Source organism: Hirundo rustica, chromosome 17 (assembly GCF_015227805.2).
Source record: "Hirundo rustica isolate bHirRus1 chromosome 17, bHirRus1.pri.v3, whole genome shotgun sequence".
Lineage (NCBI taxonomy): Eukaryota > Metazoa > Chordata > Aves > Passeriformes > Hirundinidae > Hirundo > Hirundo rustica.
In genome coordinates this window covers 5,348,224-5,376,145 of record NC_053466.1, presented here as the reverse complement: position 1 = coordinate 5,376,145, position 27,922 = coordinate 5,348,224, and the positions used below count along the sequence as shown (strand labels likewise).

General features: G+C 42.9%; 3 protein-coding genes across 5 annotated transcripts; 2 read left to right on the top strand and 1 right to left on the bottom strand.

The window, feature by feature from the left end:
* The first annotated feature begins 5,773 nt into the window (after positions 1-5,773).
* On the top strand, positions 5,774-8,732 carry XBP1 (X-box binding protein 1). The gene is made up of 5 exons (XM_040081076.2): positions 5,774-6,065; positions 6,149-6,245; positions 6,323-6,454; positions 6,965-7,128; positions 7,872-8,732. Exons 1-5 carry the CDS (start codon positions 5,857-5,859, stop codon positions 8,059-8,061), a joined length of 792 nt encoding a protein of 263 aa, XP_039937010.1. The 5' UTR covers positions 5,774-5,856; the 3' UTR covers positions 8,062-8,732.
* Positions 8,733-10,489: 1,757 nt separating this feature from the next.
* Positions 10,490-17,389, bottom strand: CCDC117 (coiled-coil domain containing 117). Of its 2 annotated transcripts, XM_040081074.2 has the most exons (5): positions 16,740-17,389; positions 16,068-16,118; positions 15,474-15,707; positions 13,968-14,105; positions 10,490-13,445 (listed from the first exon to the last, which is right to left on the bottom strand). In XM_040081074.2, exons 1-5 carry the CDS (start codon positions 17,030-17,032, stop codon positions 13,193-13,195), a joined length of 969 nt encoding a protein of 322 aa, XP_039937008.1. In that variant the 5' UTR covers positions 17,033-17,389; the 3' UTR covers positions 10,490-13,192. The 2 variants fall into 2 exon arrangements, with proteins under 2 accessions (XP_039937008.1, XP_039937009.1); XM_040081075.2 differs by lacking the exon at positions 13,968-14,105.
* Positions 17,273-27,678, top strand: LOC120760613 (solute carrier family 2, facilitated glucose transporter member 11-like). Of its 2 annotated transcripts, XM_040081072.2 has the most exons (13): positions 17,273-17,560; positions 17,894-17,964; positions 19,920-20,018; positions 21,577-21,737; positions 22,355-22,479; positions 22,724-22,853; positions 23,350-23,498; positions 24,340-24,527; positions 25,027-25,137; positions 25,245-25,346; positions 25,879-25,954; positions 26,387-26,514; positions 26,862-27,678. In XM_040081072.2, the coding sequence occupies exons 2-13, from the start codon at positions 17,911-17,913 to the stop codon at positions 27,078-27,080; spliced, it is 1,542 nt and encodes a 513-aa protein (XP_039937006.1). In that variant the 5' UTR covers positions 17,273-17,560; positions 17,894-17,910; the 3' UTR covers positions 27,081-27,678. The 2 variants fall into 2 exon arrangements, with proteins under 2 accessions (XP_039937006.1, XP_039937007.1); XM_040081073.2 differs by lacking the exon at positions 17,894-17,964.
* Positions 27,679-27,922: the final 244 nt, after the last annotated feature.

The following is a 27,922-nucleotide window of genomic DNA, read 5'->3' as shown; positions in this document are numbered from 1 at the left end:
TGATAATTTCCTCTTCTCATATGGGGTCACGTGACAGCTGGAGAACAGGGTTCTGCATATAAAAGACCACCAGATGGAAGAATATAAGGAAATAAATTAAAAATTACAAAACCAGAAAGCTTCCAGGACTCTCAGGGGCTCCGGACTTCTGCAAGAATTTCAAAGCCTGGGGAAGGTCTAAGAAGTAAGAAAAGATTTTCCCTTTCAAACGCTGGCACTGCTCCAAAGAAGAGCTGGCTTCTGCCAACAGGAAGTAGCCATTAAGTTTTCCTAAGGCTGGTTGTTTACCTCCCTGGGTATTTTCCTAGAAGAGGTTCCAGTTCTGAACCAGGATGTGCAAACAGAAAAGCTTACCGCAACAGGAGCTTTTAGGTGTGTGAGATTTCAAGTTGTGTTTTCCACAGAGAGCTAGCTCAACCTGTGAGGCACTGGCACAAAACCCAGAACAGCGTTGTCAGTTTTCTGGGACAGCACAGCAGCAAGTTCAGTCTCTCCTGTACTGTCCAAGCACATTCTGCACCATCACCCCAAACCATGCACTTGCTGCATCACCTCAAGTGTAGGACATTTACATTTTTTCTTTTGCTTGTGACTACCACCTCTGATGTGTCATCATGCATCAGTGTACGCCGGTGAGCAAAACACCTCTCTTTGCACAGCTCCTGTGGCATCTCCCAGAACCTCCAAATCCTTCATACTCTGTACAACTCTTTAGTCCACATTTTCCTGTCAGCAGGAGGAGAGAACCCTGCAGGGGAACACTGTGCTTGGGACCAAGCTAGAAAAGAAAAGCCAAAGAGCTGAAGTAGGACTAAAGTAGGACTACGCATGGAAATAGGTACTACAATCAGACAAACCACAGAAAAGCACCAGAAATGCCAACAGCTGGACCTTTTAAAGGGAATCCATGCAATGGAAGTAGAATCAATAGAGCAACAGAGGAATTGTGTGAGAAGAGGATGGGCCAAGTTGGTTGGAAACAGAAGCCAAAACAACTAAGCAAAGCCCGAATGACAACTACAACCTCCTCTTGACCTGTGGGATTCCTGCAGAGATCAGGGTGCCCACCAAACAGACTACCTGACCTGATCCCATTTTCCTGGCCAAGTGACCAATGCTGTTTGATTCCCAGCTGGAGTCTCTCAGGAACTGGCAGGTGGCATAAACCTTCCCAAGGCCATCCAGTGGCTATGTATAAAGATCTGTTTACATGACTAATGTTTGCAGGGTTTTCCAGTAACATTTCACTCTTCCAGAACTGGTAGCACAGGGTTGCCAGCCTTTCCGTTTGCTGTGGCATGGATACCTTGTCTTCTTTTAAATTCCCATCAGTGGTTTGCTCCAAGCTCTGAATGTGCAAGAGAACTTTGCTTCTCTGTCTGACAGAAAGAATCAAATCAAGAGATCTTTATCTCAAAATACTGCCAAGTCCTTGTAAGCAGATACATTTTCCCTTTATACCAGCATTCCTTGACAGTTTGAGAGGGATTAGGAAGCTCTGTCTACACTGGAACCTCTGTTGTTTAATAAGCACGTCAGTTTTCTAGAAAAATTAGTAAATTGGCAAAAAAAAATTGCAACTGCTACAAAATTATATACGTTTGTTAATTTATGGTCTTGCCTGAGACCAGTGAATTCTTGAGTTTCAGAGTCTAAAAATGAAGCAAATTGGAATTACAATGCAAGTGAAATTCAGGAAAAAACCCCAAAACACTATGGAGATGCAAGGAACATTCTGAGCCTTTTATAGAGATTGCTTGATCTCAAATTTACTGTTATTACTCAAAAGAAAGACAATATATCATTAGACTATTTTAAGAAAAATCTGCCAACTTGTATTCTGTAACAATGGAAAAAGGAAGTACACACAGAGAATGTTAGAAACTGAAACATGAGATGATTTTGTTGCCAAACAATCTGTGATGCAAAAAGGTCACTACAGAAGGCGGCCACAATGGAGATTCATATTTTCTAAAAATTAAGTTCATCAGTTGCTATACATGCATCTACACCTGGCCTTTGGGCAGTGTGCTTTCCATCTCTCTTTTTTTACAAGGTACTGCATTGAAATTTATTGCTGCTAAGCTCCCATTAAACCTGGAATAGGGCACAACCTTTTTGAATGTGGGCAATGGAGCTGAACTGTCCAAAGAAGCTCCAAGGTGAGCCTCAGTGCCTATGGCTGCTGGAACCTCCTATGGCAGTGAAGGGAGATCCTATTTTCCTGAGGAAAAAGCCTTATAAAAGGCCTAAATCTCTAGTCAACTTGCGGAATATCTTTGTTTCAGAAACACTGATAGTGTTGCCTGAGTTAACTCAGACTTCTTTTGTGAATCAGAAGCAAGACTTCATTGCGTATGGTGATGGGAGAACGAACTCTGTCGGCATAGGGAGGCAGATAACCCTGCAGCAGCGGCATGTGAGCTCTGTCACAAGATATGGGCTGTCTGAGTCAAGATGCTGCCTGCAGTGTTTGGAACACTGCAGACAGACAGAACTCCAGCCAGAAGGCCTGAAGAAGAGTTGTAACAGGAGACACTTGAGGTACAGGTGTGATGGGATCTTTCCCTCACCACAAATCTACTAGGTCAGAAGACTGAACCATAAAGATGACCAAAATAAGACTCCCAAGCCTATGCCTTTGGCCCGCTACCAAGATCTAAGATGGAACTCAGGCAGATCTATCCCACCGTTCCTTGAAATTCTGGGTAGTTGGAAGTACCAGTAACATGGGGGTGGAATGTGAGGATATGAGGACAAGGAACTGCAATGCAAGGTACACATATGTTAGAGTCATGGTTTAAAGTTGAACTCACTGTGTCTTTTCCATGCTTTTCTGGTGGTACCCCGGGAAAAATCCCAGAAGCCAATGAAGCAAAATCCCAATAATTTATTAAGTAATAATGGAGAACGGATGAGAGCTGAGTGAAAATCAGCTTTCTGAAGGGCTTGCTTGTGGCAGTGTCAAGAGAAGGGAAAGCCAATGCCACTTTGGACAGCATGCAGGCAGGGTGGCAGTTCCTTGCAGTAGCCAGAGGATACAGATTCCGCCTATTCCCTGAGACTGAGAGCACTAAAACTTTGGAAGGCGCACTCCTGAATCCCAATGTGTAATGACAAAATTTAAGAATAAGTAAAATTAGTTTGCAGGTTTTGAATAACCTTGTTTTAGGCTGCAAAACAGGTTCTCTTCTCATTTAATCAGCTATTGATACAGGTATGGGAACACTCCAGCTGTTGTCAAGAACTTGGGGTCCTGGGCACCCATCCAAGTACTTTCAGACACACATTTGGCAAGCAAGCTCTTTCTCAGATTATGATTGTTGGTTAATCTTTTTTCTATGCCCCCCTCTTCCATTTTACTTTCCTCCTCTATTCTCCCTTTTTTTTCATGTGTAGATAACATTGAACACACATTTCTTTCTCTGTATCTGAGATTACACAAGGGCAAAGCCTCTCCACCTTCGTTAAACAAAATTATTTCCTCTGGTGGGTTGGCCCCCTGGAACATAAAACATAAAGCTATTTTAGCAGGAACTAATGTGGTTTCTGGCAGGATAGCCAACAGTATCCTCATTGGCACATCCTTGGTAGTGCTGAACCCCCCAGCAGGGTGAAGGCAGGGTGAGAAGCATTATTGAGTCACGTGGATCTCAGGATTAAATCCAATGACTGAAAAAAAAGAAAAATACAAAGACCGGAATGTGTAAACACTGAAGGGAAAAAGAAAAAAAAAAAAAAAAGTAGAAATCAGAATTAAACTTGAAGCTTTTTGTTAAAACTCCCCGAAAGGGTGTCACAGTGTAAGACCACCTTTATAGCCCTTTCCTTAGGCACTCTTTTACCCACTTACCCAACCATATATTTAACAAAACATTTTATATATCTTAATGCTAGTAACATAATATTGGTGAGCCTAAATATATTCTCAGCAACTGCACCAGAGCTAGTCTTAGTACTACTAAAACTATTCAACAAGACTAGAATGCAGGGTGTCATGCCCTTCTTTAGCTAGGTTTTACTGCCAGCACTAGACATGCTAATGGATGCCATTATTATATTCAGTAACAATGGACACCACCAGTGCCAAGGGGAGCTTCCACTTTTGTTGGTTGCACATCAGTGTGAAGCTCAGGCACCACTACTGCACTTCTGTGGTTTATTCATGATCACAAGTGTTTGTTGCAAAAGGAAACGTGTTTTACTTGGGCTTGGGTTCCACGTAAAATTAATTAGGAAAATTAAATCACCTGCAGATAGAGGGTTAGGATTTTTCTTCAGTCATAGTACCAAGACATCTGGATATCTTCATGATAGATCATATAATAATAAATCAGATCTCCCCAGTATAGCTGCAAATATTACAAATCAGCAATGTAAGGCAGCCCTGTTTACCCTGTTCAACACTTTTCTGGCAAATAAGGGTAACTTGAAAGGGATGTCTGAAATCTGAAGCAGTTATTAATACTGAATCTGTGTTTTGGTAGAAAATAGTAACACTTTAAATTGGGAATTAGAATTACAGAAGAAACATGAGTCCAAATCCAGAACAGACACACAAAAGAGAAGCAGTTTTCAATGGCCAGCATCTAAGGGGCTTAGCAGGACCAGAACAAACAATTTTTTGCACTGCAATTAAAAGGCTTATTGAAGAAAATGCCATATTTTTCACAAAGGTGTCAAAGTAGAAAGATGAACTTTCAGCCTTAGCTCAATGTCATGCTGCAGTGCGCAAGAAAAGAACAAACACAAGCTTACAAATGCAGTTTGTTCTCTGTATCATGGAAGCCTGGCAGAACTCCAGTGTTGGAGTAATGCCAAGCCAGCACACCAGTGTCTTTGATCTTCTAAGGCTCATGTTTTCCTTTAGTGTTTAACATCTCAACTAATTTAAAATCAATGTACAAATGGCTTTCAGAAATAATAGTGAGCAGCCAAAGTCTCGAAATTTCATAACAATTCAGGTCGTTGGCAACTGTCACGAGTGGAAACTTGGAACTGAGCTGTCGAAAGCTCAAACACCCTCGATGCCCTGCATGGCTGTGCACTGCTGTCGGTAGGCTGCTGAACACCTGCATTCCCATGGGCAGAGTATTTCTAGGCTTTCTACCTCCAAAACTTTTGCCTGAGCCCTAGATCTATCCTATCTGACACCAACCCAATGATGGCAGGGTGATTTCCTTCGTCAGACACCCGAGAAGTGCTCACTTCACTGCCCATACAGCACTGCTGCTTCTCAGAACAGGCTGCGGGCAGCGGTGTGACACCTGTGAGGGATTTCTGCATAGTCTCCTGCAACTTCCGCTCATCAACCACTCATCTCGCTGCTTTTTAAATCTTCTTAGCCCTGTTTTAGCCCTTTCTTATGGCATCTGCTACAGCTCCATTCGTGGCACTTGTGTTCCCCATGATTATGCTTGTGACTACTTGTGACAGACCGGCTCCGGAAAGGAGACCAGAGAGAGATCTGCATCGCCACGCCAGGCCCGGTTCACTGGCTCCTCAAGGAGCTGCTCAACTTCGGCGATCGCCATGGCGGGCACCCACGGCGGCCCCTCACGGCCCCTCACGGCCTCCCCGCCACACCCCTTCAAGCCCCGCCCCCCGCCAACCCCGCCCTTCACAAGCCCCGCCCCTCGCCAGCTCCTCACGGACCTCAACCCCCTTGTCTGATGCAATTTGCTAACCCCCTTGCTCGCGGCCTCGGGCCAATCACGGGCTCTCCCGGCCGTGGCGTCACGCCTCGCAGCCAATGAGCGAGAGCCACGATGGTAGAAATTCGGGCGGGGCCGCGCGGGGCGCAGACGGCGGTGTTGGTGACGCCGGGCGGCGTGTCCGCTCTCCTCCCGTGCCGCCATGGCAGCGCTGCCCGGTGCCGCAGCCCCGCGGCTGCTCCTCATCCCTGGCAAAGCGGCCGAGGCTCCCGGCCCCGCGGCTGCCCGGCATCTATCCGTTGTCCTGCCGGCAGGAGCCGACCCCGGCCTCGCGGGAATGGAGACGCCGCAGCCGGCCCGCAAGCGCCAGCGGCTCACGCATCTGAGCCCGGAGGAGAAGGCGCTGCGCAGGTGAGTGGGGGGCAGCGGTGGGAGGGCTGCGGCTGTACTTGGTGGGTCCAAGATCTCCCGCTGACGGCCGCTCTGCCCCGCAGGAAGCTGAAGAACCGCGTGGCAGCCCAGAGTGCCCGCGACAGGAAGAAGGCGCGGATGACAGAGCTGGAGCAGCAGGTGGTGGAGCTGGAGGAAGAGGTAAGGGACTGGGGGAGATAAGGGGCAGGAGGAGCGGGAGGAGTGGAGCGGCCTCCCTGACTCACGGCTCTTCGCAGAACAAGAAGCTACTACGGGAAAACCAGCTCTTGCGGGAAAGGACGTGTAACCTCGCGCGGGAGAACCAGGAGCTCCGCTGCCGCCTGGGTTTCGATGCTCTGAAGACGGAGGAGGAAGGTGAAGAGTTGCAGGTAAGCCGCGCTGCTGTCGTGTCCGCCCCCGCCGGGAGCAGAGCTGCCACGCTCCCGGGGCAGCCTCGGTAATGTGGGCAGAGATATGCCGGAAATACCTTTGTCCTCCATATGGAGGCTCTGCTGAAACTCAGCTTGTGCCAAGTCGAAATGGGTGCCACTGGTAACGTGGGAGGTGGAAAGCTGACTAGTTCCAGGCTTGTTAAAGACAGTTTTATCTGGTTTTCTACCTTTCTTCATAGGAATTAAGTAGAAACCGTTACAGTCACGTAGGTGCGTCTCAGATGTGGTGGAGAGGGTCAGGCTTTCATTTAAAACTGTCAAACAAATGTGCAAGTGTAGGGAAGCTGCAGCTAACTTTGGAAATTGGCTTATCTTTGTGTTCCTACAGAACAGGCAAATAGAGAATTTTGTGTTGGAAGCCTTTGCAGAAAAATTTTGATCTTCAAGATTATGTACTGTACTGCCTGCCAGAACATTTGCAGTGACTGAGTTTTTGTCTTGTTACAGGTTGTGAAGGAATCTCAGGTGGATGAGATTGGATTGGTGACCGGGTCCGCTGAGTCCGCAGCACTCAGACTACGTGTTCCTCTGCAGCAGGTGCAGGCCCAGCAGTCACCATTTCTGATAGTTTCCACATGGATTCTGATGGCAGTGACTCTTCAGACTCTGAGGTGAGCATCCAGTCCTGGACAAATTGTCCATGAAATTCAGAACCACTGTAGATTTAAGACTAATGTTATAACTTTCTGATTTAAAATCATTTGGTGGTTTGTTTTCCAAGTCTTGGAATGCCATACCTGTGGCTCAGAACAGCTGTTAGGCGGTATCCAGTGAATACAGGAGTTCAACAACACCCACATGAAAAAATACAGCCCCCATAGCTTTGGTCATGTGCAGGTCTGCCTAAGCTGTATTCCAGTCTGTGCTCTATGTAGCCAGCAGGCACTGTGGTGTTTGTACTTTCTGGGTACAATATCGCAAAGAACTTCTAACAGTGGCTGTGAATCTCAAATGCACGTATAATTCTTTGGGGATTGCCAGTGCCCTTACAAAAAGCTGGGGACAAAGAATGACTGTGCCCTGGGACAGATTGCCCAGAAGGGTGTGGAGTGTCCCTCACTGGAGACAGTCAAGAGCCCTCTGGTGCAATCCTGTGCCATGTGCTCTACGATGATTCTGCTTGTGCAGGGAAGTTGGACCAGAGGTGACCTGCTGTGGTCCCTACCAACCTGGCAGATTCTGTGAATTTCTGCAAGATAAGTAGCTGCATTAACCCTCTGATGATTTTCTTGGTAAAACAGCTGTGATTGCATCAGTGTATTTTAATTTCCACATGGGGTTAATAGATGACACATTTGGTGTTTGGCTGTAACAGTAATAAATAATCTTTCTAAAACTGTCTTTCATTTTGCAGTCTGATCTCCTATTGGGTTTTCTGGACGGTCTGGACCCAGAGATGTTACTCAGATACGCTGATTCAGAGTCAACGTGCCTGGAAAAGCTGGAGGAAGAGTTCTCTGGAGAAACAAATTCCATACCAACCACCCTGTCTCCCTCTTTGGGGTCCCCATCAGCTAAGCTGGAAGCCATTAATGAACTCATAAGGTTTGATCACGTGTATACAAAACCCCTAGTAGTGGAGATTCCTGTTGAAGTGAGCAACCAAACCAATACACTAGTGAAAATCGAGGAAGAAAATCTCTCTTCATCTGACGACAAGGCAATCCCTGAGGTCCCAGTGTCTGTGAAGAAGGAACCTGTAGACAGCTTCATGCCTGAACTGGGTATTTCTCATCTGCTCTCTTCTTGTCATAGCCTTGAAGCCTCAAGCTACCTGTTGGATGGCTGTAGTGACTCTGGGTATGAAGGATCCCCGTCGCCCTTCAGTGATACATCGTCTCCACTTGGCACTGACCATGCCTGGGAGGATAGCTTTGCCAAGGAACTCTTTCCCCAGCTCATCAGTGTCTAACCTGGTAGTGTTAACTCCCCTTGAATATCTGTCCTGGCACGATAACCAGCATATGCCCCTTTGGGGTGTTACGTGGGGAAAATCAAGTCCATTCAGAAAAGTGTTTCTCATCTTTACTCATGCTAGCAGATGGCATGATGGTATGAAAAAGCCTGGGGTGTCCTGTCCTGCCCTGGCTCCCCCCCAGTCAGTGTTGGCGTAAGAGAGAGGCAGGTTTGTTTCTCAATAACTTGCTCATTCTCTCTAAAAATGTTTTGTTTTCCAGTTAAAATTTTAATACCAAAAACTAAAAGTGGGATATTCATGTATAGACAACTGGGCTAGACCTTAATAGTCTCTAAGTCTTACAGCTTCACTAAATGCTTGTTTTCCATTTGCTATGTAGAGTTGCTTTGTCCATTTAATATTTAACTGTATTGGTGCAATTAAAATGCAGTGCAGCTCACTGACCTTTTTTTGCCTTAGAACTCAGTGGGGAGGGGAGAGTATCTGGGCCTTGGAGAATTTAAGTTCAGGTCCCTCGGTGCCTCATCCTGCCATGCATTGATGAGCAATGCTCCTAAGGTGTGTGCAGCTTCAGTAGTTCCCTTTTGGAGGCACTGGATGTGGCAGAGGGGTTTGTGTGAGGGCCAGAGCTACTAGAGCAAAACCTTCAGCCTCTGTTTGAAGTCTGGTGGCCAGTAATGCTGTCTAAAATTCTCAGTCTGAGGGGAGGTGGGTGCGAGACAGACATGGTGTGAAAATGGTTGCAGATTCTGTATTACCACAGGAAATCCTGAAGCATCAAATGGACTTTTCAGGAGATAATTTCAAATATCACATAGTTCACATCCATTTGCTTCAGTATTTATCACAATATTGAAAACACTTGGAGAGACAGAAGAAATTTTATACAGAAAATAAGAGCGCTGGTGCCAGGTGTAGGCACAGCTGTTCTTGCCATCTGTACTGGTTTCAGTACTGTTTCATGTATTGCATTCAGTTTTGACAAAAATAACTTAGGGTGCGGAGGAAAGAAAACCTGAGATATTTTGGTCAGTAACATTCAAGGTGACAGGACTGCTTTGGACTATAAGCTTGAGTAACCTAGCTTATAATGAAGTATTTTACCTGAATAGTGGGTAGAAGACTACAGCTGTGCAGTATAACAAATTTAGATTGAAAACCCAAGTAGTCAGAAGAATAAGTTGAAGGTGGAAAATAGGGATGACTGCAAGAGTAGCAAATAAATTGTTGCTAGCCCAAAAAAAAGCAGAAGTGAGGATTTGATCCGCAGTTTTGCATTGCATTTTGTTACTACCCTTTTACGGAGCCCAAACCCCTCCTGGCAACTGTGAGCAAGCCATTTCAACACCTAAAAAATCCAAGGAAAATTGTGTTAGTCTCCTTTTCATCCTTGTTAAGCACAGGGGACAGAAATGTTCAAGGACATGGTCTTCACACTGTTTTGCTTCCCCTTTTCAACTTAACAGCTAGATCCTGCATGCTTTATCCTGACTTGCTGCAAGCACTGGGTCCCACAAGCTGTTAATAGTTTCTGAGATGTCTTCCACTAAAAACGCAGAACTAATTCATGTTTGGCATCTAGAAGCCTACTACCATTCGGCACTAGTATATTCTGCTAGAATCAAGTCAAGTAAGATGGTACACAAAAAAAGCAAAGTCTTACATTCCAACAAAATTATTAAAATCTGAATTTAAAACTCTCCTCAAACTTTTCCTAACTTTAAGAATACCTAGCTTGCTTAGTTCTGAGTCATTTTATTCTGAAGTAAAATGAAAGATCTGAAAACACAAACTATAGCAACACCTATTGCTACCCCTAGTGCTTTGTCAGAGGTCTTTGGGTCATGACAGACTAAAAACAACTCTTCCTTCCTGGCAACTTCAGGTTTATTCTACCCTGCTGAATACTGTGGAGGAAAAAAGGAGTGTGCCTTTGACATAACATAGTTAAATCCAAATCTTCTTAAGCCAGCAGAGTACTTCACTGTCCAGCTGGAGGACTGCACCTAGGCTCCCAAGGTTTTTTCACTCTTACCAGGAATGAAACAGTCATCTAAAAAATATTTTAGAAAATTTATTGAAAACTGACATACAAAGGGTGATTTGGTCCCAAGAGAAGACAGACCAGAATCGAATCTTCCATATTTCAAAATAAGGTTTTTTCTAATACTGCATCGCATTTGCCATCCCATTTGTGAACAGCGTTAATAGAAGTCTTTTAATAACGACAACAACAAATGAAACTCACAAATACAGAAGCCTGTAAATGCCCACAGCTTGACCTCTCATCCAATCACTCTCTCCAAGTGATTGCTATAGCAAGGATCTCGCTTGATGCTCCTGTCACTTGGTTCCCACTCTTCGATCAATTTAAGCAACTCAACCTCACTGTCTCCTATCACAAGGGCAGAAATGCATGGTGAAAAAATGAAAGCAAATGTTTTCTATCAAAGCAAAATTCATAGACAGTTTTTTTTCTCCCTCTCATAGTCTTTGTCAAAAGTGCACCACTATATTCTTGTTTTAGATGGCAGGTAACAGGTCAGTGATGCCCCATTGGCATTGAATTAAGAGGAAAGACACCTCTGAAAGTCAACCTTTGGTAAAAGCCTAGCAGGAAAAAAAGTATGCTTAAAAGCCATCTACAACACTTTCTTATTCTGCAAATCTGATAGACAGTTTGGTGTTTTTAAGAGGAAAACAACTGCATCATTTGATGTATTTAGGCCTCCTGCAGTTTTTTTTTTTTTAATCTTCTGTTGCAGCTTTAGTATTGCTGAGATGGTTTCATCACATTTTTGAAATGTTCATCCTTTCTTTTTAGTTTACTTAGGATTCAGAGCTTTCACCTAAAATACTTCCAATTTTGAACTTTCTATAGTTAACCTGCAAACTGAAAACCAGTTACTTACTTGAAGGCTCCACATTTTCTAACTGCAGTGACTACAGCCTTCTCCAAACTGCAGTGCTTTATGGAGCACAACAAAGCTTGTAGGTTTAAATAGCTTCAGAAGCTTAATAATACATAAGGAATTTTACACAGTTCATGCAAGAGATGTGTAGCAGACCCTGAAATGAAATTAGGCATTATAGCAAGATAGGCTGCACATATTCTTCAACTTAATAAACCTTCCAGAATGATACAGGTGTATACTGGTTTCCAGAGTAATGCCTAATTAAATGCTGGAGTGTTTATCAAGAGACAGAAAATTTCAGACAACCTTCAACAAAAGCAGTAAGATTAACAGGGTTTAACAAACAAGTATCTTTTGAAAAGTAAATAAAGGATGACTGCAAAAAGAGAAGGTTGTTTTTAAACTTTCAGCTATGGGTTATTCAACAGTAAATATTATCACAAGGATTATCTCTTAGCTGTGCAGAGGAAGAGTAGCTTTTCTTACGTGAGCGCCTGTGTTACTGCGTACTTGCTCCTTTATGTTAGCAAGATGTCAAAACCAGATTGGGACATAGGACTCTGAATAGAACCTGTTACTTGGAAAGGGATTTCTTACGAAAATCCTCAATTCACGAATCTCTGAGAAAAAGCTCAAGGACTTATGAACAAAAGATAGAACTCTTAAACAGGTTAGAGAACCTTAAGCATAAGGAACTGCTGTGCATTTAGAAAAGGTACAAACAACAGCTCATTGTGGATTCCTTTCCTTGGCACCCTGCGCAGGGTAGAAAATTCTTTTGGCATACATCTGTACAAACAATGTGATGCTGTATTATTGGCACATACTGTGGCTTAAATTTTATGTCTGGATTCTCAGGAAAAAGACAGGCATCTCCTTTACTTCACCACCAAAGCCACCAAAGGCTGGGACTTGGGTACAGACAATAATCTAGCATTTGACCCTCCTAGTGGCAGCAAGCGGCTCCTTGTTATCTGATTTACTTATGTTTATCCAAATTAATGGATGCCATTCATTTCATCAGAAGTTACACTGTCTTCAACTGACTTTCCAACTCCATGCATACAAAGAATCTCAGCACACTGTAAAATGTGGATCTCCCTGCTGAGAACCAGTTTTCTCAAAACTCTGTACAGTTTGGGGAGAAGGACATCAAAAACCCACAAATAAAATTTAGAAGCAAGTTAACCAAAGATGACCTCAGTTAGCAGGTATCCTGCAAGTTGTAAGCGCTGCCTTTGCTTTCTACAAAGCAAAAGACTTAAAGCTCAGCAGTAATATTCCTTCCCTATCACCCCATGGATTGTATAATTTCTACATCTGAGTTTACATCAAGTCCAAGCAGGTAAGGTGATGTAAAAAGCTGTTTTACCAGAGGGATTGCTTTTCTATCTGTGACTAGATTTGAAGGAATTTCTTTCTTTGCATTTTGTAATTCAAATTGAACCAAATGGCCAAGCATAGTATGTACACCAGTTTCAATGGCTCAGTAAGAGAAAGGCGTGGCTTAAGCCACAGTTACATTCAGTATTTGGATTTTATACTTTACCAAGGGCAGTTAAGAGGATATTCCACCATTAAGCAAGATGGAAAGCTACTTCCCTGTTCCAAAGGCCTCTGAATTACCTTTTCAGTAAAAGTAAGAATATTTAACAGATTGGAACACAGAAATCTTAGGGTGTTTCCTGGCCACCCTATGATTGTGGTGTGCTTATGACTGTTAGTAAGAAAACAAAAAACAAATAATATAACTTCAGATTCACACATCAAACCAGGAAAAAAGTAATCAAAAAACACCAACAAGCATCAGAAGCTCACCACTTCCAGTCTAAAATCTGGCATCTACAGCTCCATTTCTTCTTCTGCACATCCAGATACTCCCAAACTAGCATATGGATCTGGAGACATGGCAGTCTGTTGTGATCCAGGGAACGTTTCAGTCTGTGAATCAAAAGGAGCTCTCGGTGTTGGCTGCTTAGCTTGACACCCTTCTGTACTCTGCTGCTTGAAGTCCTTAACAGAAACAGACTTCAGTTTATCTGTCATAAATTCAGGAAGTGGTTTCCAAAGCACCAGCTCCATAGAAGGACGGCTCCTAGAAGGGATAAAGTTTCAGTAAAATTTAAGTTCTCCAAGCACAGCTATTAAATGCAGAAGACCTGTAACTTCATCCTTTGAGCTAGCCTAGAACGATATTCCAGAAAATATATACCTTTTTTCCCCCCTATTAAATTTCCTCTTCCCTAACTAGTTCCATTATTTCTAGTTCCAACCCTGTATTTCCTCTCTTTTTTGCACTGAACTTGACCACTGTTGGTCACATTTCAGGATCTTCACATTTTGAAAATTCACATACATAAAACCAAAACTTACACTGGTTCACTCAACAAATTTCTCTCTGTAGAAATGAGTACAAAACAGACACTTGATGACCACTACAGTTATACTTTTTTACATTAGGACAGTTTTTCCTATTTTCAACCAGATGAATGGTCTGTTATACAATGTTGGCTGCATCATGCTGTAATCAAGGACATCTCCATAAACATGAAACGAGGTCTCTCTTTTCATTTGCACGTGTTAGCTACATAGCACCATGATTTCCTCCAGAACTTACATAGATTCTATTATTTTCTTTGTCAGGACTTCACCAAAATCCCTCTTCATCCCTTTCTTAAGGGTATCTGACAGGATAAGAGTGGGCAGATTGCTAACATTTCCATCAGCATGAACTTCCTCATCTTCATCAATTATCCTAGGAATGGAGGGGGAAGAGGGAGATAAACACTATTGAGCAAACTGTTATCAGGAACATCCATTGCAGACTACAGTTATCTACATGTTCTGCTCTGTGCAGATCTCTGACCTTGGCTTGATACCAGAAGCAACAAGGCCATGTTAACACAAGTCTCTCTTGGGCCAAAATACCCAAAATGCTCATCATAGAGGGCACTTGAGCAGCAATGCCACTTCTGGTACCTGAGCTAGCTTTGTTACCCCTGTGTTACCCCAGCAGTGTCAGTGCAGACATACACTGAGAGGAAATAAACAAATTCCCTCCAAGGGAAATGGTATAATTCAGTCACATTACACAGGTGAGCCTCAGCTATGCAGCTGCTTCACCTGCTCAATTCCCCATAACTGGACTTAAGTAATTATTTCAAAGGTACTGAAAACAGTGCTTCACTTTTCACAGTGTTGTACCAGTTTCTGAGATTAAATCGGCACAAATTGTTGAAGTGTTTAGAACAAATGGAAGCATCTCCTTCATTTTTGGTAAACCTTTTATACAAAATTTAGCAGCATAGCTGGGAAGAATAGGGAACAATCCTCCAAGAGGACCAAAGCAGACATTGATAACACAGACCCATTTCACTACTCTGATTTACCCATGAAAAAATAACAGTCTAACAGTACCTTGCTTCTCCTTATGCATCATCTATGGAGTAATCTACAAAAAAATCTTGTTTTAAAATTTCTGTAACTTTTGACTTTTCTAATCATCTGCAGTGGTCATTTTATGTATTTTGCAATACCAGCTCAACTGCAATCAACTGATACACATGTATGCCATTCCCAGAAATCTTTCAAGAGCCAGAATGCACAGTAAATTTATTTAATGACTACAGCAGACTGTCTATAGCCACCCCATCACCCCACATCACACCATCAGCAAGATGAATCTCAGCCTTACTGCACACGTGCAGAGAGACCTCTCTGGTTCATGCTACTCTCTACACTGACAAATTCACATCTATTTTAAATATTAATCACAGAACAAGCTGCAGCTGGTTGAAAAAAGCTGCGCTCAAGCCTGAGGTTAGAATTTGAGCTCTGGATGCTCACAGAAGAGCATTAAACCCCGTTATGGTGTATTGAAGCTGCATAACGATTGTGAGCAGGGTGTTATTTACTCAGCATCTCCTGCTCTAGAACACTCGATTTCAGATCAGCCTGAAGACTCACAGGACCACAGGTAGCCTAAAATGAAATCATTTGAACAGAAGGTTCACCTCAGACTTAGAGCAGTGTTATCACACTGCTTAATGCTAGATTTACCCCTGAATGCCCACCAAAAAAGGGAAAGCTCAGCAAAGCCAGGCTACTCAATCCCTGCATTTACCTGTCCTCAATTTCCTGAAGTTTCCTGCGAGCAACCTCGCATTGCTGTTCCCCCATTGTCTGATCCATTTCTTCACAGGGACTTTCTAACATGGCAGTTTCAGGACCGCTGCCACCATACTGACTTGCTACCTCCCCAGCTGCCTGCTGACCTGCACAAAGAATCCATTCTTCAGTGTTGGGATTCAAAGGGCAATTTTTGGTTCCTGTCAGTCTCTTCTTCCGCACAGGACAGCTAGGAAACAAAGGAAGTTTACAATTGTCAAAAAAGAAATGTGGCATTCTGCAGGAACAAACGTTACAGAAAGTGCATTTCAGCAGCATCGACACACTATGGCAATGCAACCTCAACAAAGAAAATAAATCCACGTTGCTCTTAGTAAAATGTGAGTACCTATTCAGGAAAATCAGTGCCACACAATTAATTAGGTAATAGAAATGGATTTGGGCTCACGTGCAATTCAAGCAAAGAGTTCCAAATGGAAACAGTAATAGATTTCCTTCCTGTTTGTATTGTAGGTGAGAAGTGCTCAAATCTTTTACAAAACAAAAAGCAAATCGGGCTTTTCAGGCTATAATAGACAAATTAATTTACCCTTCTGCTTCTTCTTCTAGCTTATGCTTCTTTCCACATCGCACAGAGACACTACAAAAGAAAAACAGTTACTTAGCTTCAAATCATAACTTCTGGTTACATCGATATTTTCAAACAATATTTTCCTCCCTTTTAAAATTTCCTGTGAGATCAACAGTCACAGTACGTCACTAGCTGTGAAGGGCGTAAAAGTTTGGGACAGTAAATGACCATTTTGTTCCAAAGGAAGTCAAAGGAAGCTGTAATTGCTCAGTTCTCTGAACAAAGTTCTATGCTAATTTCTCCTTCTTTACGTTATTTATTTTTCCACAAGGGGCAAGAACAATCTTTGCTAAAATTCAAATGCTTCAAGAAGAAACACATGACCCAGCCTGAGCCTCTTAATACTCCGTATCACAAGGACATACTGAAAAAATACTGAAAAAAATAAATGAGTGTGAAACTATGCAAAGATGCTGGTACACTCTATCAACCTTCTTGCCTTTCAAAAGGCTCCTTCAACCCCCACCAGCCAGCTTCAAGGTCCTCAGCCGAGCACAATACAATTCTAACCTCCTACCAGCGCAACACTGCTCCAAGGAAACAAATCCCTGCCGCCTCGCAAAGCACCGGGCGCAGTTTCTCACTCCGGCGCTGTGACCTCGGCCCTGCGGGCACGGGTCTGGCACTTACTGGCTGCGGCTCCTGGTGAAGGCGCTCACCGGGGCCACCGTCAGCCCCTCGTTGTGGCTCCCGAGCGCGGCCAGGGAGGCCAGGTCGAAGCTGTTCTGCAGACAGAGGCCGGAGGATCCGTCGACGCCGTCGTTTCTGATCCCTGCCATGACCATCCCGGGTGGCTGCAGACGGCCGTGGCCACCGGCTAAGGGCTGCGGGCCGTGCCGATCCGGGGCAGCGGCCGGCGCCGTGGGGAGCTCCACGGCCGGGCCCGCCGGGATGCCCTGGCAGGATCTGCCTAGCGCTGCCATTTCCCGCTGCGAGGGAGAAAGCGCACATCAACGCCGACGCTCCAGCCCTGCCTGGGGCGCTCCCGCAGGAGCCCCGCACGAAACCGCCTCCGTCCGCAGCGCTCTCCCGGGCCGAGCCGGGCCGAGCGGCCGCCGCTACAACCCGGGTCCTTCTAGGCCTTTCGCCGCGATCCGATAAGGACCCGCGGGCACTGTGGGAGTTGTAGTCCCGGGCACTAGGGGACCTCTGGGAGTCGTAGTCCCGGGTGCTGTGGGACCTGTGGGAGTTGTAGTCCCGCTTGCTGCGGGGGACGCCGTCTGGGAGCGGGGCCCCCACCGGGCCCCCCCCTCACGGCCACGGCGGGGTCCCTGAGGAGGGCCGGGACTGCCCCTCTCTTGTCTGTGGCCCGGCCTAATCCCCGCAGCATGGGGCGGGCACGGTCCGGCAGCCAAATCCCGGTCAGCTGAGGAGCTCAGGCGGGCTCGGGGAGGCGGCGAGCGGAGCTGAGCTCCGGGCGGCAGGAGGGAGGGATGGCGCCCCGGCACACGGTAACCCCCCGTCCTTGTCTTTAGTTGCGGGAGGCTGCGGGTGCGGGTTCTGCGCGGAGTTAGAGAAGGACGGTGCATGTACGCAGTGTAAGAGGTGGGAAAGCTCCCTGAGGTTGCTGTGAGGCTTTATCCAAGTTGGACATCCCTGTCACAGAAAAGTACTGAACCGTCGAGGAGACTCCCAGTAGGCGGGGACCGCCCCCCCCACCCCCAAACCAAACAAAACAACAACAAAAAAAACCCCCAAAGCTGTCTCTTAATATATTAGTAAGTTTAGTTCTTTGGCACCTTTTTATTTTTTTCCTGTAACGTAGTTTATTAAATTTTGCAAAGGAACTCTAATTCAGCCCATGCTCAGAATGGAGCACCAGCCCCTGCTCAGAGGGTCTAGCTCGCCCTGCAAGGTAAGCAGAACCATCCTGGCCTCTCAAGGTGGATCCTGCAGGGAGTTTGTAGTTTTAGCGATGATGTACAGGTGTGGAATGTGCAGGTATTTCATGTTAGCTTTTAAATAGAAATACATTAAGTGGTTAGACTCATAAAGTTTTGTGCTTTTCTTGGACACCTAGTTGTGTTAGAAAGTGGAAGCTATAAAAGCAGCTTTCTGATTCTCATGTTTTATGTTGAATACAAATTGAAATTTTTTTGTGTCATGTTTCTGAGATGAGGTGAACACCCTTTATAAATTGTCAGGAGTTCAGTAGCTGACAGAATACGTGTGACTATTATCTGTGCTCTCTCTAAGAAACCAGGGCACAAATTCCAATGTGAGACAGCATGCCAGTGTCACGAGCCCAGCTGATTTGGGCAGGAAGAACAAAAGATCTGTCATAGCAAAACCTAAGTTACATGATGTATGTTCATAATTTTGGGTTGTTTGTTTATTTTGTCTCCCTTCTAGGTTCCAGGTTGTAGCCATAAGACACAAAATAGGTTTGCATTATTTAGTTAATGTAAGGGTCTGAGTGTGCAGTGCCAGTATTTACCACATGCAGTTTTATTTTTTCCTACCATACTCACTGCAGCCATTAATTATTACTCTTGATTCATTGCTTTGGTTGGCATTCAGAGAAACACTTTTTATTCTTGGAAACCATAAGGAAATGTTAATTGGATTTTAATTCAATAAGATCAATTTCAACTTGCAAATTACAGTCCTGAAGGAAGGAAGTAAATTTTGATGAATTATCTTTAGGAAGGATACACTCTTTCAGAATACAGTCCAGTATCTGAAATAACTCAGCATTTCTGGGAACCGGACCAAGAACGAGAATGATGAAGAATTAGTCTACATACCTTACAATGGGAAACTGAGGGTGTACAACTTTATTAAAAGAAATATGTACAGCCTTTATATATGAAGGAAAAGGAAATTTGGTCATGAAGTGCCTTTAATTGTGTCCAGTTGAAGTTAGTCAATAAGATACTATGAGGTGAAATTAGGACCTAATTTAAAACAAAAGGTTTTCTAGTCATTTGAACTGAATGCTATTTTTAGTCTGATTATATTCAGTAAAAAGTAATCTCAGAGAGCACCATATGAGAATATCAACCACTATAAATCTCTGGAGATCTCTGGCCATGGGGTCTCATCCAAATTGTCTTTTATGACCAGCTAGATTCTTGAGATTTGAATGTATTACAGTGGTAATTTGTGTTGACCTTAAAACCTGTGAACCTGTGACTCTATGAATTTTAGCTTGTAAATACTCATTTGAGAATGTAACTAGGTCATAGATATTGAAAAAATTTAAAAAGTACATGCCAATATGCCAGTAAACTTTAAATTGAATATTATTGCCAGTGAACAAATTATTGTGATTGAAGTACTAAGGCTTTGCACCTGGCCAACTTGCAGACATCGAGTAATCATTTTAGGGACTTAAAGTATTGTTTAGGGAGAAATAATATATTGTTATTTCTCACATCTTGGTTAAAATGTGACTCACAGAAATTGAGATTTGATTAATTCATATGCTGAGTTGTTGTGTCTCTAAGACCAAACATAAACTGTCCTGGCATTCTTTCATCAAAAACAGACACCATGAGCAGTATGGCTTATGGAAAAACATTTACTCAGTTTCTAATAACAGCTGTAATGGTTTTGTTGCCTACACTTAATCTGGAGACTTGTAATTGTGGTATTTCTAGAGGCTGTTAATGATCAGGGCCAAAGCCAGCCTGAAATGCTTCTCCTGCTGCAGGTGTTTGGGAGTTCAGGTGTTTTTTTAAACAAATACTTTCACTGCTCCAAACCAAATACATGATGTATTTCACCATAATTTTCTTTTAGATATTACATGTGTGTGGGATCAAGGTCCTATTCTTTTCATGCCCATGACTTTGTTTTGTTCCCCAGCTCCCCAGCTGGACGTTGTTCCTGGCTGTTTGTGCTGTTGGAATTGGAGGCACCTTTCAGTATGGGTATAATGTGTCTATTATCAATGCACCCACGCAGGTAAAAGCTCCTCTTTTGTTCACTGGGCTGTTTCCTTTCTGATCTCGGCCAAGAGGCCAAATGTGCTTTAGCTGTGATCGCAGTGGGAACTGAAGCAGTCTTCCTCTGCTCTGAGGGAATCTTGTTAATTTCCCACCTGGTTTCATGTGCATTTGTTTGTGAGTACCTCCCATCAGAGGTATTTTGTGTTAGACAAGAGTGCCAAATAGGCCACATAAATACCTTTATTATTAGAAGGATTAACTGAGTAAGAATTGTATTTTTCAGTTACTAAAATAGCCCAGAACACTAAGGGTAGAACAGACCAGAATATTTTCAGTTGGAAGGGACCTACAATGACCATCTAGTCCAACTACCTGTCCGCTTCAGGGCTGACCAAAAGTTAAAGCATGTTACTAACAGCATTGTCCAAGTGCCCTTGGAGCATTGACCACTTGTCTAGGAAGCCTGTTCTTCTGTTTGACCACCCTTTCTATAGGATATCAGCACTGTTTCTCCAAATGTCAAGTTTAAACCTCCCCTGACACAGCTTTGAGCCGTTCCCATTCTTTCTATCACTGGATAACAGGGAGAAGGGATAGTTACTGTTTACAAGTGTCCATCATAAGGCAGATTACTGAAAAAGATCTTAGGGAATTAAAATGTTGCAGCTGTAGTGGCTGAGAAACTTGTAGGTATTTTCACTTACTTGTTACTTGAGTGTTCTTTGCTGAGGCCTCCAGGATTCTGCATATTTTGTGGATGACTCAAGGATCTGAGCAAATGATCTTGTGAAAGTGGTGGGGTTTTGCTACCAGCTGATTTATTTGCTTGGGAAACTGTGAAGAATGAATTTGCTTCAACTCTATATGCTTTTTACAAAGCTTAAAAGAAGCTGTTTATGAAAGAATATGTCATATGGTGGGAACAGAGGGAGAGTCTAAGAAGTTTATTCTTCTGTAGTCTTTCTTTGCAGGTGAAGAACAGTAGCCTCTGATTACAGATACATGCCAGTTCAAGAGTTTCTAAAGGCAAAATTTTAGAAAAGCAAGCATGTGGAATAACAGCTTTGAAGTTCTGACACATGAATACTGTAAGAGAGGTGGAGTGTTATTAGAGTTGAAAAAGGAATTTTACTATGACTTTTTGGATTGCACTAAGGCAGGGAGATTTAGATCAAGTGTCAGAATGAGTCCCCTGACAGTAAATTTTTTTGGGTTGTAATGTCTCTGTGTTCTGAGATGTTCCTAAAAACAGTAGGGCCAAGCATCCACCCTATTCCCCTCCTTGTTCAGAAGGTCCTTAGAGCTCGTGTGGCAGTGCGTGTAGGGGTTGCGTTTCTCCTCTGCTGCAGCACCTGTGGCAGGGCACAAAGCAGAGCTGCTCAGCAGTCTTTGAGGTGTGTGGGGAGTAGGAAACACAAGGTCTTCTGTGTGGTCAAGGAGATTCTGCCAGTCAGATGATATCTCTTAGGATTAACTTCCAGAACTGATTTTTAGGATTAGGGTGCAAGTTATTTGTAGTGCTGTGTGTAGGGCTGTATAAAATGCTACACATTCATCACTCTTTTTTACCGCAGCATATACACAAGTTCCTAAACGAAACCTGGAGTAGTCGCTATCACAAGGAACTAAATCCAGATTTGCTGACTTTTCTTTGGTCTGTCATTGCTTCCATCTTTTCCCTTGGAGGCCTGTGTGGAGCCCTGATTGGAGGCAGCATGGCAATACGGCTGGGCAGGTCAGTTGCAGCAGCAGGCATAGACCTTCCCACTGGAATAGTGAGTAAATAAATGGAAAAAGAGTGGGAGAAAAGACTACCTTGGGTACCTACATGTGTTTTTTCACTTTAAAATTGAGTTTTCTAGTAGAATTTTACAGTTTATTTAGATGTGGCTTTCAGGGATGAGCCCTGAATTATGACCTTGGGCTTAGTCTTTGCATTACATTTACTGAAATCTGAGTAGGAGAATGCACAGAGTGTGTTGGAAACATGAGTTCCCCCTTGACACATATACAGCCCTTGTGCCATCAAGGACATGCTGCTTCATCTGTTGCACTTCATGTGTCTAAATGAAGAAATCCCAGTCCTACCTTGTCAGGCATTTCTGTCATATTTATGCGTTATTCTTATGTGTAGATAACTGGGTTTCCAGGGAACAGCATGTTTCTTCAGTGTAAGGTTCATTTTCCCCCCGATATTATCAGAAAGGAAAACTGTTTAAAAACCCACATTATTACAGATTTTCTTAATGTCTGGTTGGGGTGGGTTGTTTTTGGTTTTGAGGTTTTTTTTAATCAGTTTCTGTTATTCTGTATTATTATTACTACTATGATTATTTTGTTCCTCCTCTTTAGGAAAGGAGCTCTTTTGATGAATAATATTATAGCAATACTAGCCTCCATTTTAATGGGGATCAGTTTTCCTACAGGATTGTTTGAGTTACTGATTGCTGGAAGGTTTTTGATTGGCATAAATTCAGGTGAATGATTTCTTACTCCTACTATCAATAAACTGTGGTGAATGATAAATTATTGTTACTTCTGATCCTTTAGGTTTTATGATACATGTTTATGACAAAAATGTCCTGTAGTTTAGTTTGGAATCTGAAGGCAGCTAAATGAATAGGAAATTAATGAAGTCCCATTGCATATGTGTTCTGGTTTAGTGACTCTTTTCAAAGCAACTTATATTGATAGGAAAATGTTTTTTCCATTTACTTGCAGGTGTTGGGCTGTGTGTGCAGCCTCTTTATATTGGGGAGTTTGCCCCAAAACACCTAAGAGGTGGCTTGGCCATGGGGACTTCCATCTTTCTGACTGGGGGAATTCTGACGGGACAAATAATTGGTTTGAGGTGAGAAATGCCTTCCCCTGCTCCTGTTTTTTGTTATTCATGTGTAAAGAATTCCAATTTCCTATGGCTCATTGCAGAACATGCCTTGTGCCATTGTAGCATTAGAATTCACCCAAGGTCCCCCTGAGAGAAGAAAATCCTGCTTGAGCCACCCTATTCCTACAACTGCCAGCCCCCAGTGGTGTCCCCTCAGGGAAGTGGTGTCAGTTTAGATGAGTTACCAGAACAGCATCAGTAAAGCAGCCACATTTGAGCTGAGTTCATGTCTTCTGCCAGTTTCTTGCTGGAGACAGTGGATGTTGACAAGACAGGACTTGAGAGCAAAGGACTCACATTTCTGTATCACAGCATTGCTTTTGTCCTCCGTGATCAGAGAAGTTGCTCAGGCCTTCATCCAGCTGAAACTTAGAAGTTCCAAGAGCAGAGACTGCACTAAATAGTAACCAATAGCTAATTATTATATTTCTTTGCCTTCTTTTTTGCACATTTTTCACAGAGAGTTATTAGGTGGAGAAGAGCATTGGCCTCTGTTGCTATCAAGCAGCTGTGTTCCAGCATTAGCCCAGCTTTTATTCCTTCCATGGTTTCCTGAAAGTCCCAGATATCTTCTTATTGACAGAGGTGATGAATTAAGCTGTGCCAAAGGTAACATCCAGCATCTACACTTTCTGTTCTTCAGAAGGGTACAGTGGATATATTGGGCTCCAGGTTCTCCATTTATCTTTATCTACACAGCACAGTTGTATCATCTAGTGCTTTTTGGCCCATGTTTTTTCCTTCAGTGAGCTTATGGAACAAGGGATTGTGGAGCTCAGGAGCCTATAATAGGTTATGTACGGAACTTTATTACCCTGTTTCAAATGTAAGTTCATTGACTGGAGGTTCAAGCTGATTATTCTTAGTGGAAAGATCATTATCAGGATCATAAAAACCTCTACTGTTGGCCTTAAGAAGACGAATTGTCACTTGAGATATATTTAATCATGAAGATTTTAAAGGAACTAATGCTGTATACCCTTTAAGACCACTTTTAGAGATTTTAGTCTGGGATCAAAATGGCTTCTGATTATATTTACCTTAGGAGAAGGATTTTCTGTCTTTGCTCCAGCTCACTAACTGCATCCCACTGTGACATTAAAGTTGGGGCCATAATGAAGGACTCAGTTATCTGCCTAGAATTTAAGCAAAACACTTCAAACTGGTAAGAATGTCCTTTAAGGAAAAGGCTGTTTGAAGGTCTGAGGTTCAGATACAAAATATTTTGCCTAGTGAATATTTCAAGGTCAGATACTCCTCTAAAGAGAAGCAAAGAAATGCCACAGAATTCTCCAAATCCACCACAGCAAAAGATATTGAAAAAAACCAGCAAGGAACAAGCAAGTCACAAAGCAAATTTTTCATATCCTAATAAAAGCCAGGCCATTATGGAAAGAGATATTTCCCAGGAGTTGTGGATAATAGGTAAATTATTCTTTTCTGTTTGTAGCTTTGAAACGATTTCATGGTTCCTCAGAATACCGAAGGGAGATGGAAGACATCCAGCGGGAATGTTTTGCCTTGGATGGGGAGAAACCCAAGAAGCCCTGGCAATTATTCACTGACCGTGGTGTGAGATGGCAGCTCATCACTGTCATTGTGATGACAATGGGCCAACAGCTCAGTGGCATTAATGCTGTAAGGGTTCATAAGAACAACCAGCTTAAATAATTATTTCATTTCCACCTGTTTTTCAACCATTCATTAACACAAAGGATCCACATAGAGAAGCTCAGAGAAATGGGATAAGTGGGAAAGAATGTCCTTGCATTATTTTGGTGTTTCTCTTCCATTTTTTCTCATTTCTGTGTTTCTGGTATGCAAACTTTTTTAAAGAATGTCTTGATACTTCCTCTGAAAAAGTAAATAAAGGTGGATCAGCTTATCCCAGTGTGTCTGGTTTAAGAATATAAAGCATATTCAGTAAGTTGAATAATCCTATTGGCTTTTATTATAGCAATATGTTTACTTAGACTTGAATTTAACAGATTGTTATTGCTGCTTATGTTAAATAAGTAACTCATAATATAAAATACACTGATCTGTATGTTTAGTATGAACATGACTTTGTTTTCAGACAATGTTTTAAAATCAGAAAAACCTTATTATTTGCTTTTGGGTTTTTTTTCTGTTGTAGATTTATTTCTATGCAACTTATGTTTTTGAACAAGCTGGGATCTTGGCAGAAAAAATCCCGTATGTGACACTCGGCACTGGAGTTTGTGAATGTCTCACAGCCCTGTCCTGTGTAAGGAGCAGTTTGTTCTACCTCCCAGTACAAAGAGTAATTCTTCTTGAAGAATATTGGTAAAAATGAGATCAGGATATTAACAGAAGATTGTATCTTGTCCACAGGGTTTGCTGATAGACTATGTGGGAAGAAGATGCCTTATCATTGGGGGTTATCTCCTCATGACGCTCTGGTGCACTGTTCTGACCTTCTCTCTGACCTACCAGGTGCCAAGGACTCGTTCCTATTACACAGTGTGATTGAGGAGTGAAAAGGGCACGGAGTGACACAATGAGGGGGAATGGGTTTAAACTGGGAGCAGGGCTAGATGAGGTATCAGGAAGAAATTCTTCCCTGTGAGGGTGGGGAGGCCCCAGCACAGAGTGCCCAGAGAAGCTGTGGCTGCCCCTGGATCCCTGGAAGTGTTCAAGGCCAGGCTGGATGGAGCTTGGAGCACCCTGGGATAGTGGAAGGTGTCCCTGCCCATGGCCAGGGGTGGAATGGGATGAGCTTTAAAGTCCCTTCCAGCACAGCCCATACTATGATTACATAATTCTATTATATGATTTAGTAAAAATTATTGAATGAACACTAGTTTCTCTGAAGCAGAACTGCTAAGTAAATTAGCTGTGAAAGAGTCATGAAAGACTGCTGGTCTTAGCTGAAATAAAATACAAAAGGAAACATAACTGTTAAGCCAGACTTTAAAACTGGATTATCAAAATCTGAACTAAACCTTCTCATTGTCTTCTGTTTCAGGAGCTGTACTCCTGGGTGCCTTACATGAGCATGGCATGTGTATTTGCCTTCATCTTGAGCTTTGGGCTGGGCCCAGGTATTGCACAGGAATGTGTGTGAGCGGTGGAAGGTCTGGGAGGGCCGGGCTGTCACACAGGCAAGAAGCCTTTGCAGCACAGCTGCTGCTGCTCTGGCCAAGGAACCCCAGTGAGGCCATCCTGTAGCTCACAGCTGAGGCTTACCATGCACACTTCTGGGGCAGCTACGTGTGAGGGAGGGCTCAGTTCTGCCCTTCAGAGCAGAGGGCTTCCACACTTGTCAGAAGGGGCCTGCTCCCTGATCACTGCTGCTGAAATGAGGCTGTGTTTTAGTGGGAAACTTCCTGCCAGGGCAGTAGAATTGTGCTGTTAGGAATTATAATAGAACAGCTAATGGCATGTTCAAAAGCAAGTCAATCTTTTGTAGCATTGGAAATACCTCAAATGGACATTTAGAAGAATTCTTTGTTCTGTTCCTGAACTATCCCCAGGTGGCATAACAAACACCCTGACAGCAGAGATATTTGTACAGTCCTCACGTCCTGCTGCCTACATGATCGCAGGGACTGTGAGTTGGATTAGTTTCTTCACAGTTGGAATGCTCTTTCCCTTCATAGTGGTGAGTATGCACAGCACAATTTCCATTTCATCTGCTCCCAGGTTCCATCCCATTGCTTGTATTGTATTATATACACTTGTATATATTATTGACACTTGACCAGGATGCACACTGCCCCTCAAATGAGTTTAACTAGAGTCAGTCCCTCGTAAAAGTATTTTTTACACATCACAACCCTAAATATAACATCTAAAAACCAAAATTCTAAAAAGTTACAGGTGAAGAATAGGTTGAATAACTCTAAAAAACATCTGAGCAGCAATGTTAAGTGTGAATGGAAACAAAAAGCGTATTTTCTCAAACTTACTATTGCACTTGAAATATGTTGCAATCACATTTATTTTCAGAATGGACTGAAGCAGTATTGTTTTGTGGTGTTCTTACTGGAGTGCTTCTTTGTTGCTGCTTTCATCTTCCTCATAATTCCTGAGACAAAAAACAAATCTTTTCTGGAAATTCAAAAGGAATTTCACAAGCTTAATTTTGGAAGGAATGCCAGGAAAAAGGAAACGGAACTTTATGAAAGAAGACAACTTCAAGATGAATTTTTAAAGATTTCTGCATAATTTCACAAATGCAACAGAACTTCAGTGAGAATTATGAACATAGTCTTCTAAATTAGGAGTATAATATATGATCAAGTGGCTTATTAAATCTTCCTGTGTATTTAGAGGAAGTGTAGCTAAAGGCAAGTTAGTATTGCTGAAATGCTGTTAAAGCATGTATTGCTGAAATACTATTAACAATATAATGTATTATCCGCAGAAAACTTGATGTTTAGCTGTAACCTGGTGCTGTAGGGATGCAGAGATGCCAGGGAGGATGTTCGGTGAGCCCCACTGGCAGATTTCTGCAGATTATTCAGTTACTCTTCTTGCATTTCAAAGCCCTGTCTTCAGTTTGGGTCATCAGGTGCATCCAAATGCTTTGCTGAGTGTAACATTCGGAGTTCTTGTTAAAACCCACACAAAAACTGATAACTGAGAATATTTTAAATATTCCAGTTTATGTAGAAATAGGGATATTTAGTTTCTGTTTTTCCAATTATGTAACTTTGAAAGCCTTAAAGACATTCCTCATCCAGTCCTACTACTGTACTGTACAAAAGTACGGCACCTCTCTGAGTTATTTTTATTTGTAATAAAAACTTGTATCCTGATAAAAGAGTTCCTGGGGTTTCAATTTGGTTTATTTTTTTTCCCTAACATAGCATCTTAACATTTTAAACTATGCAACAGGGTAAAACTCCTTCTAGGTTTGGAGGTTAGTTCCCATCAGACTGAGATCCACATACCAAAAAGCATGAAGTAGCAGAGAGGACAGAGGACTGGAATTAAATTCTTTTTACCTTTAAACTACAGGGGGCCTGTAGGACATGCTCAGTGAGCCTTCTGCCCCCTCTCCATTA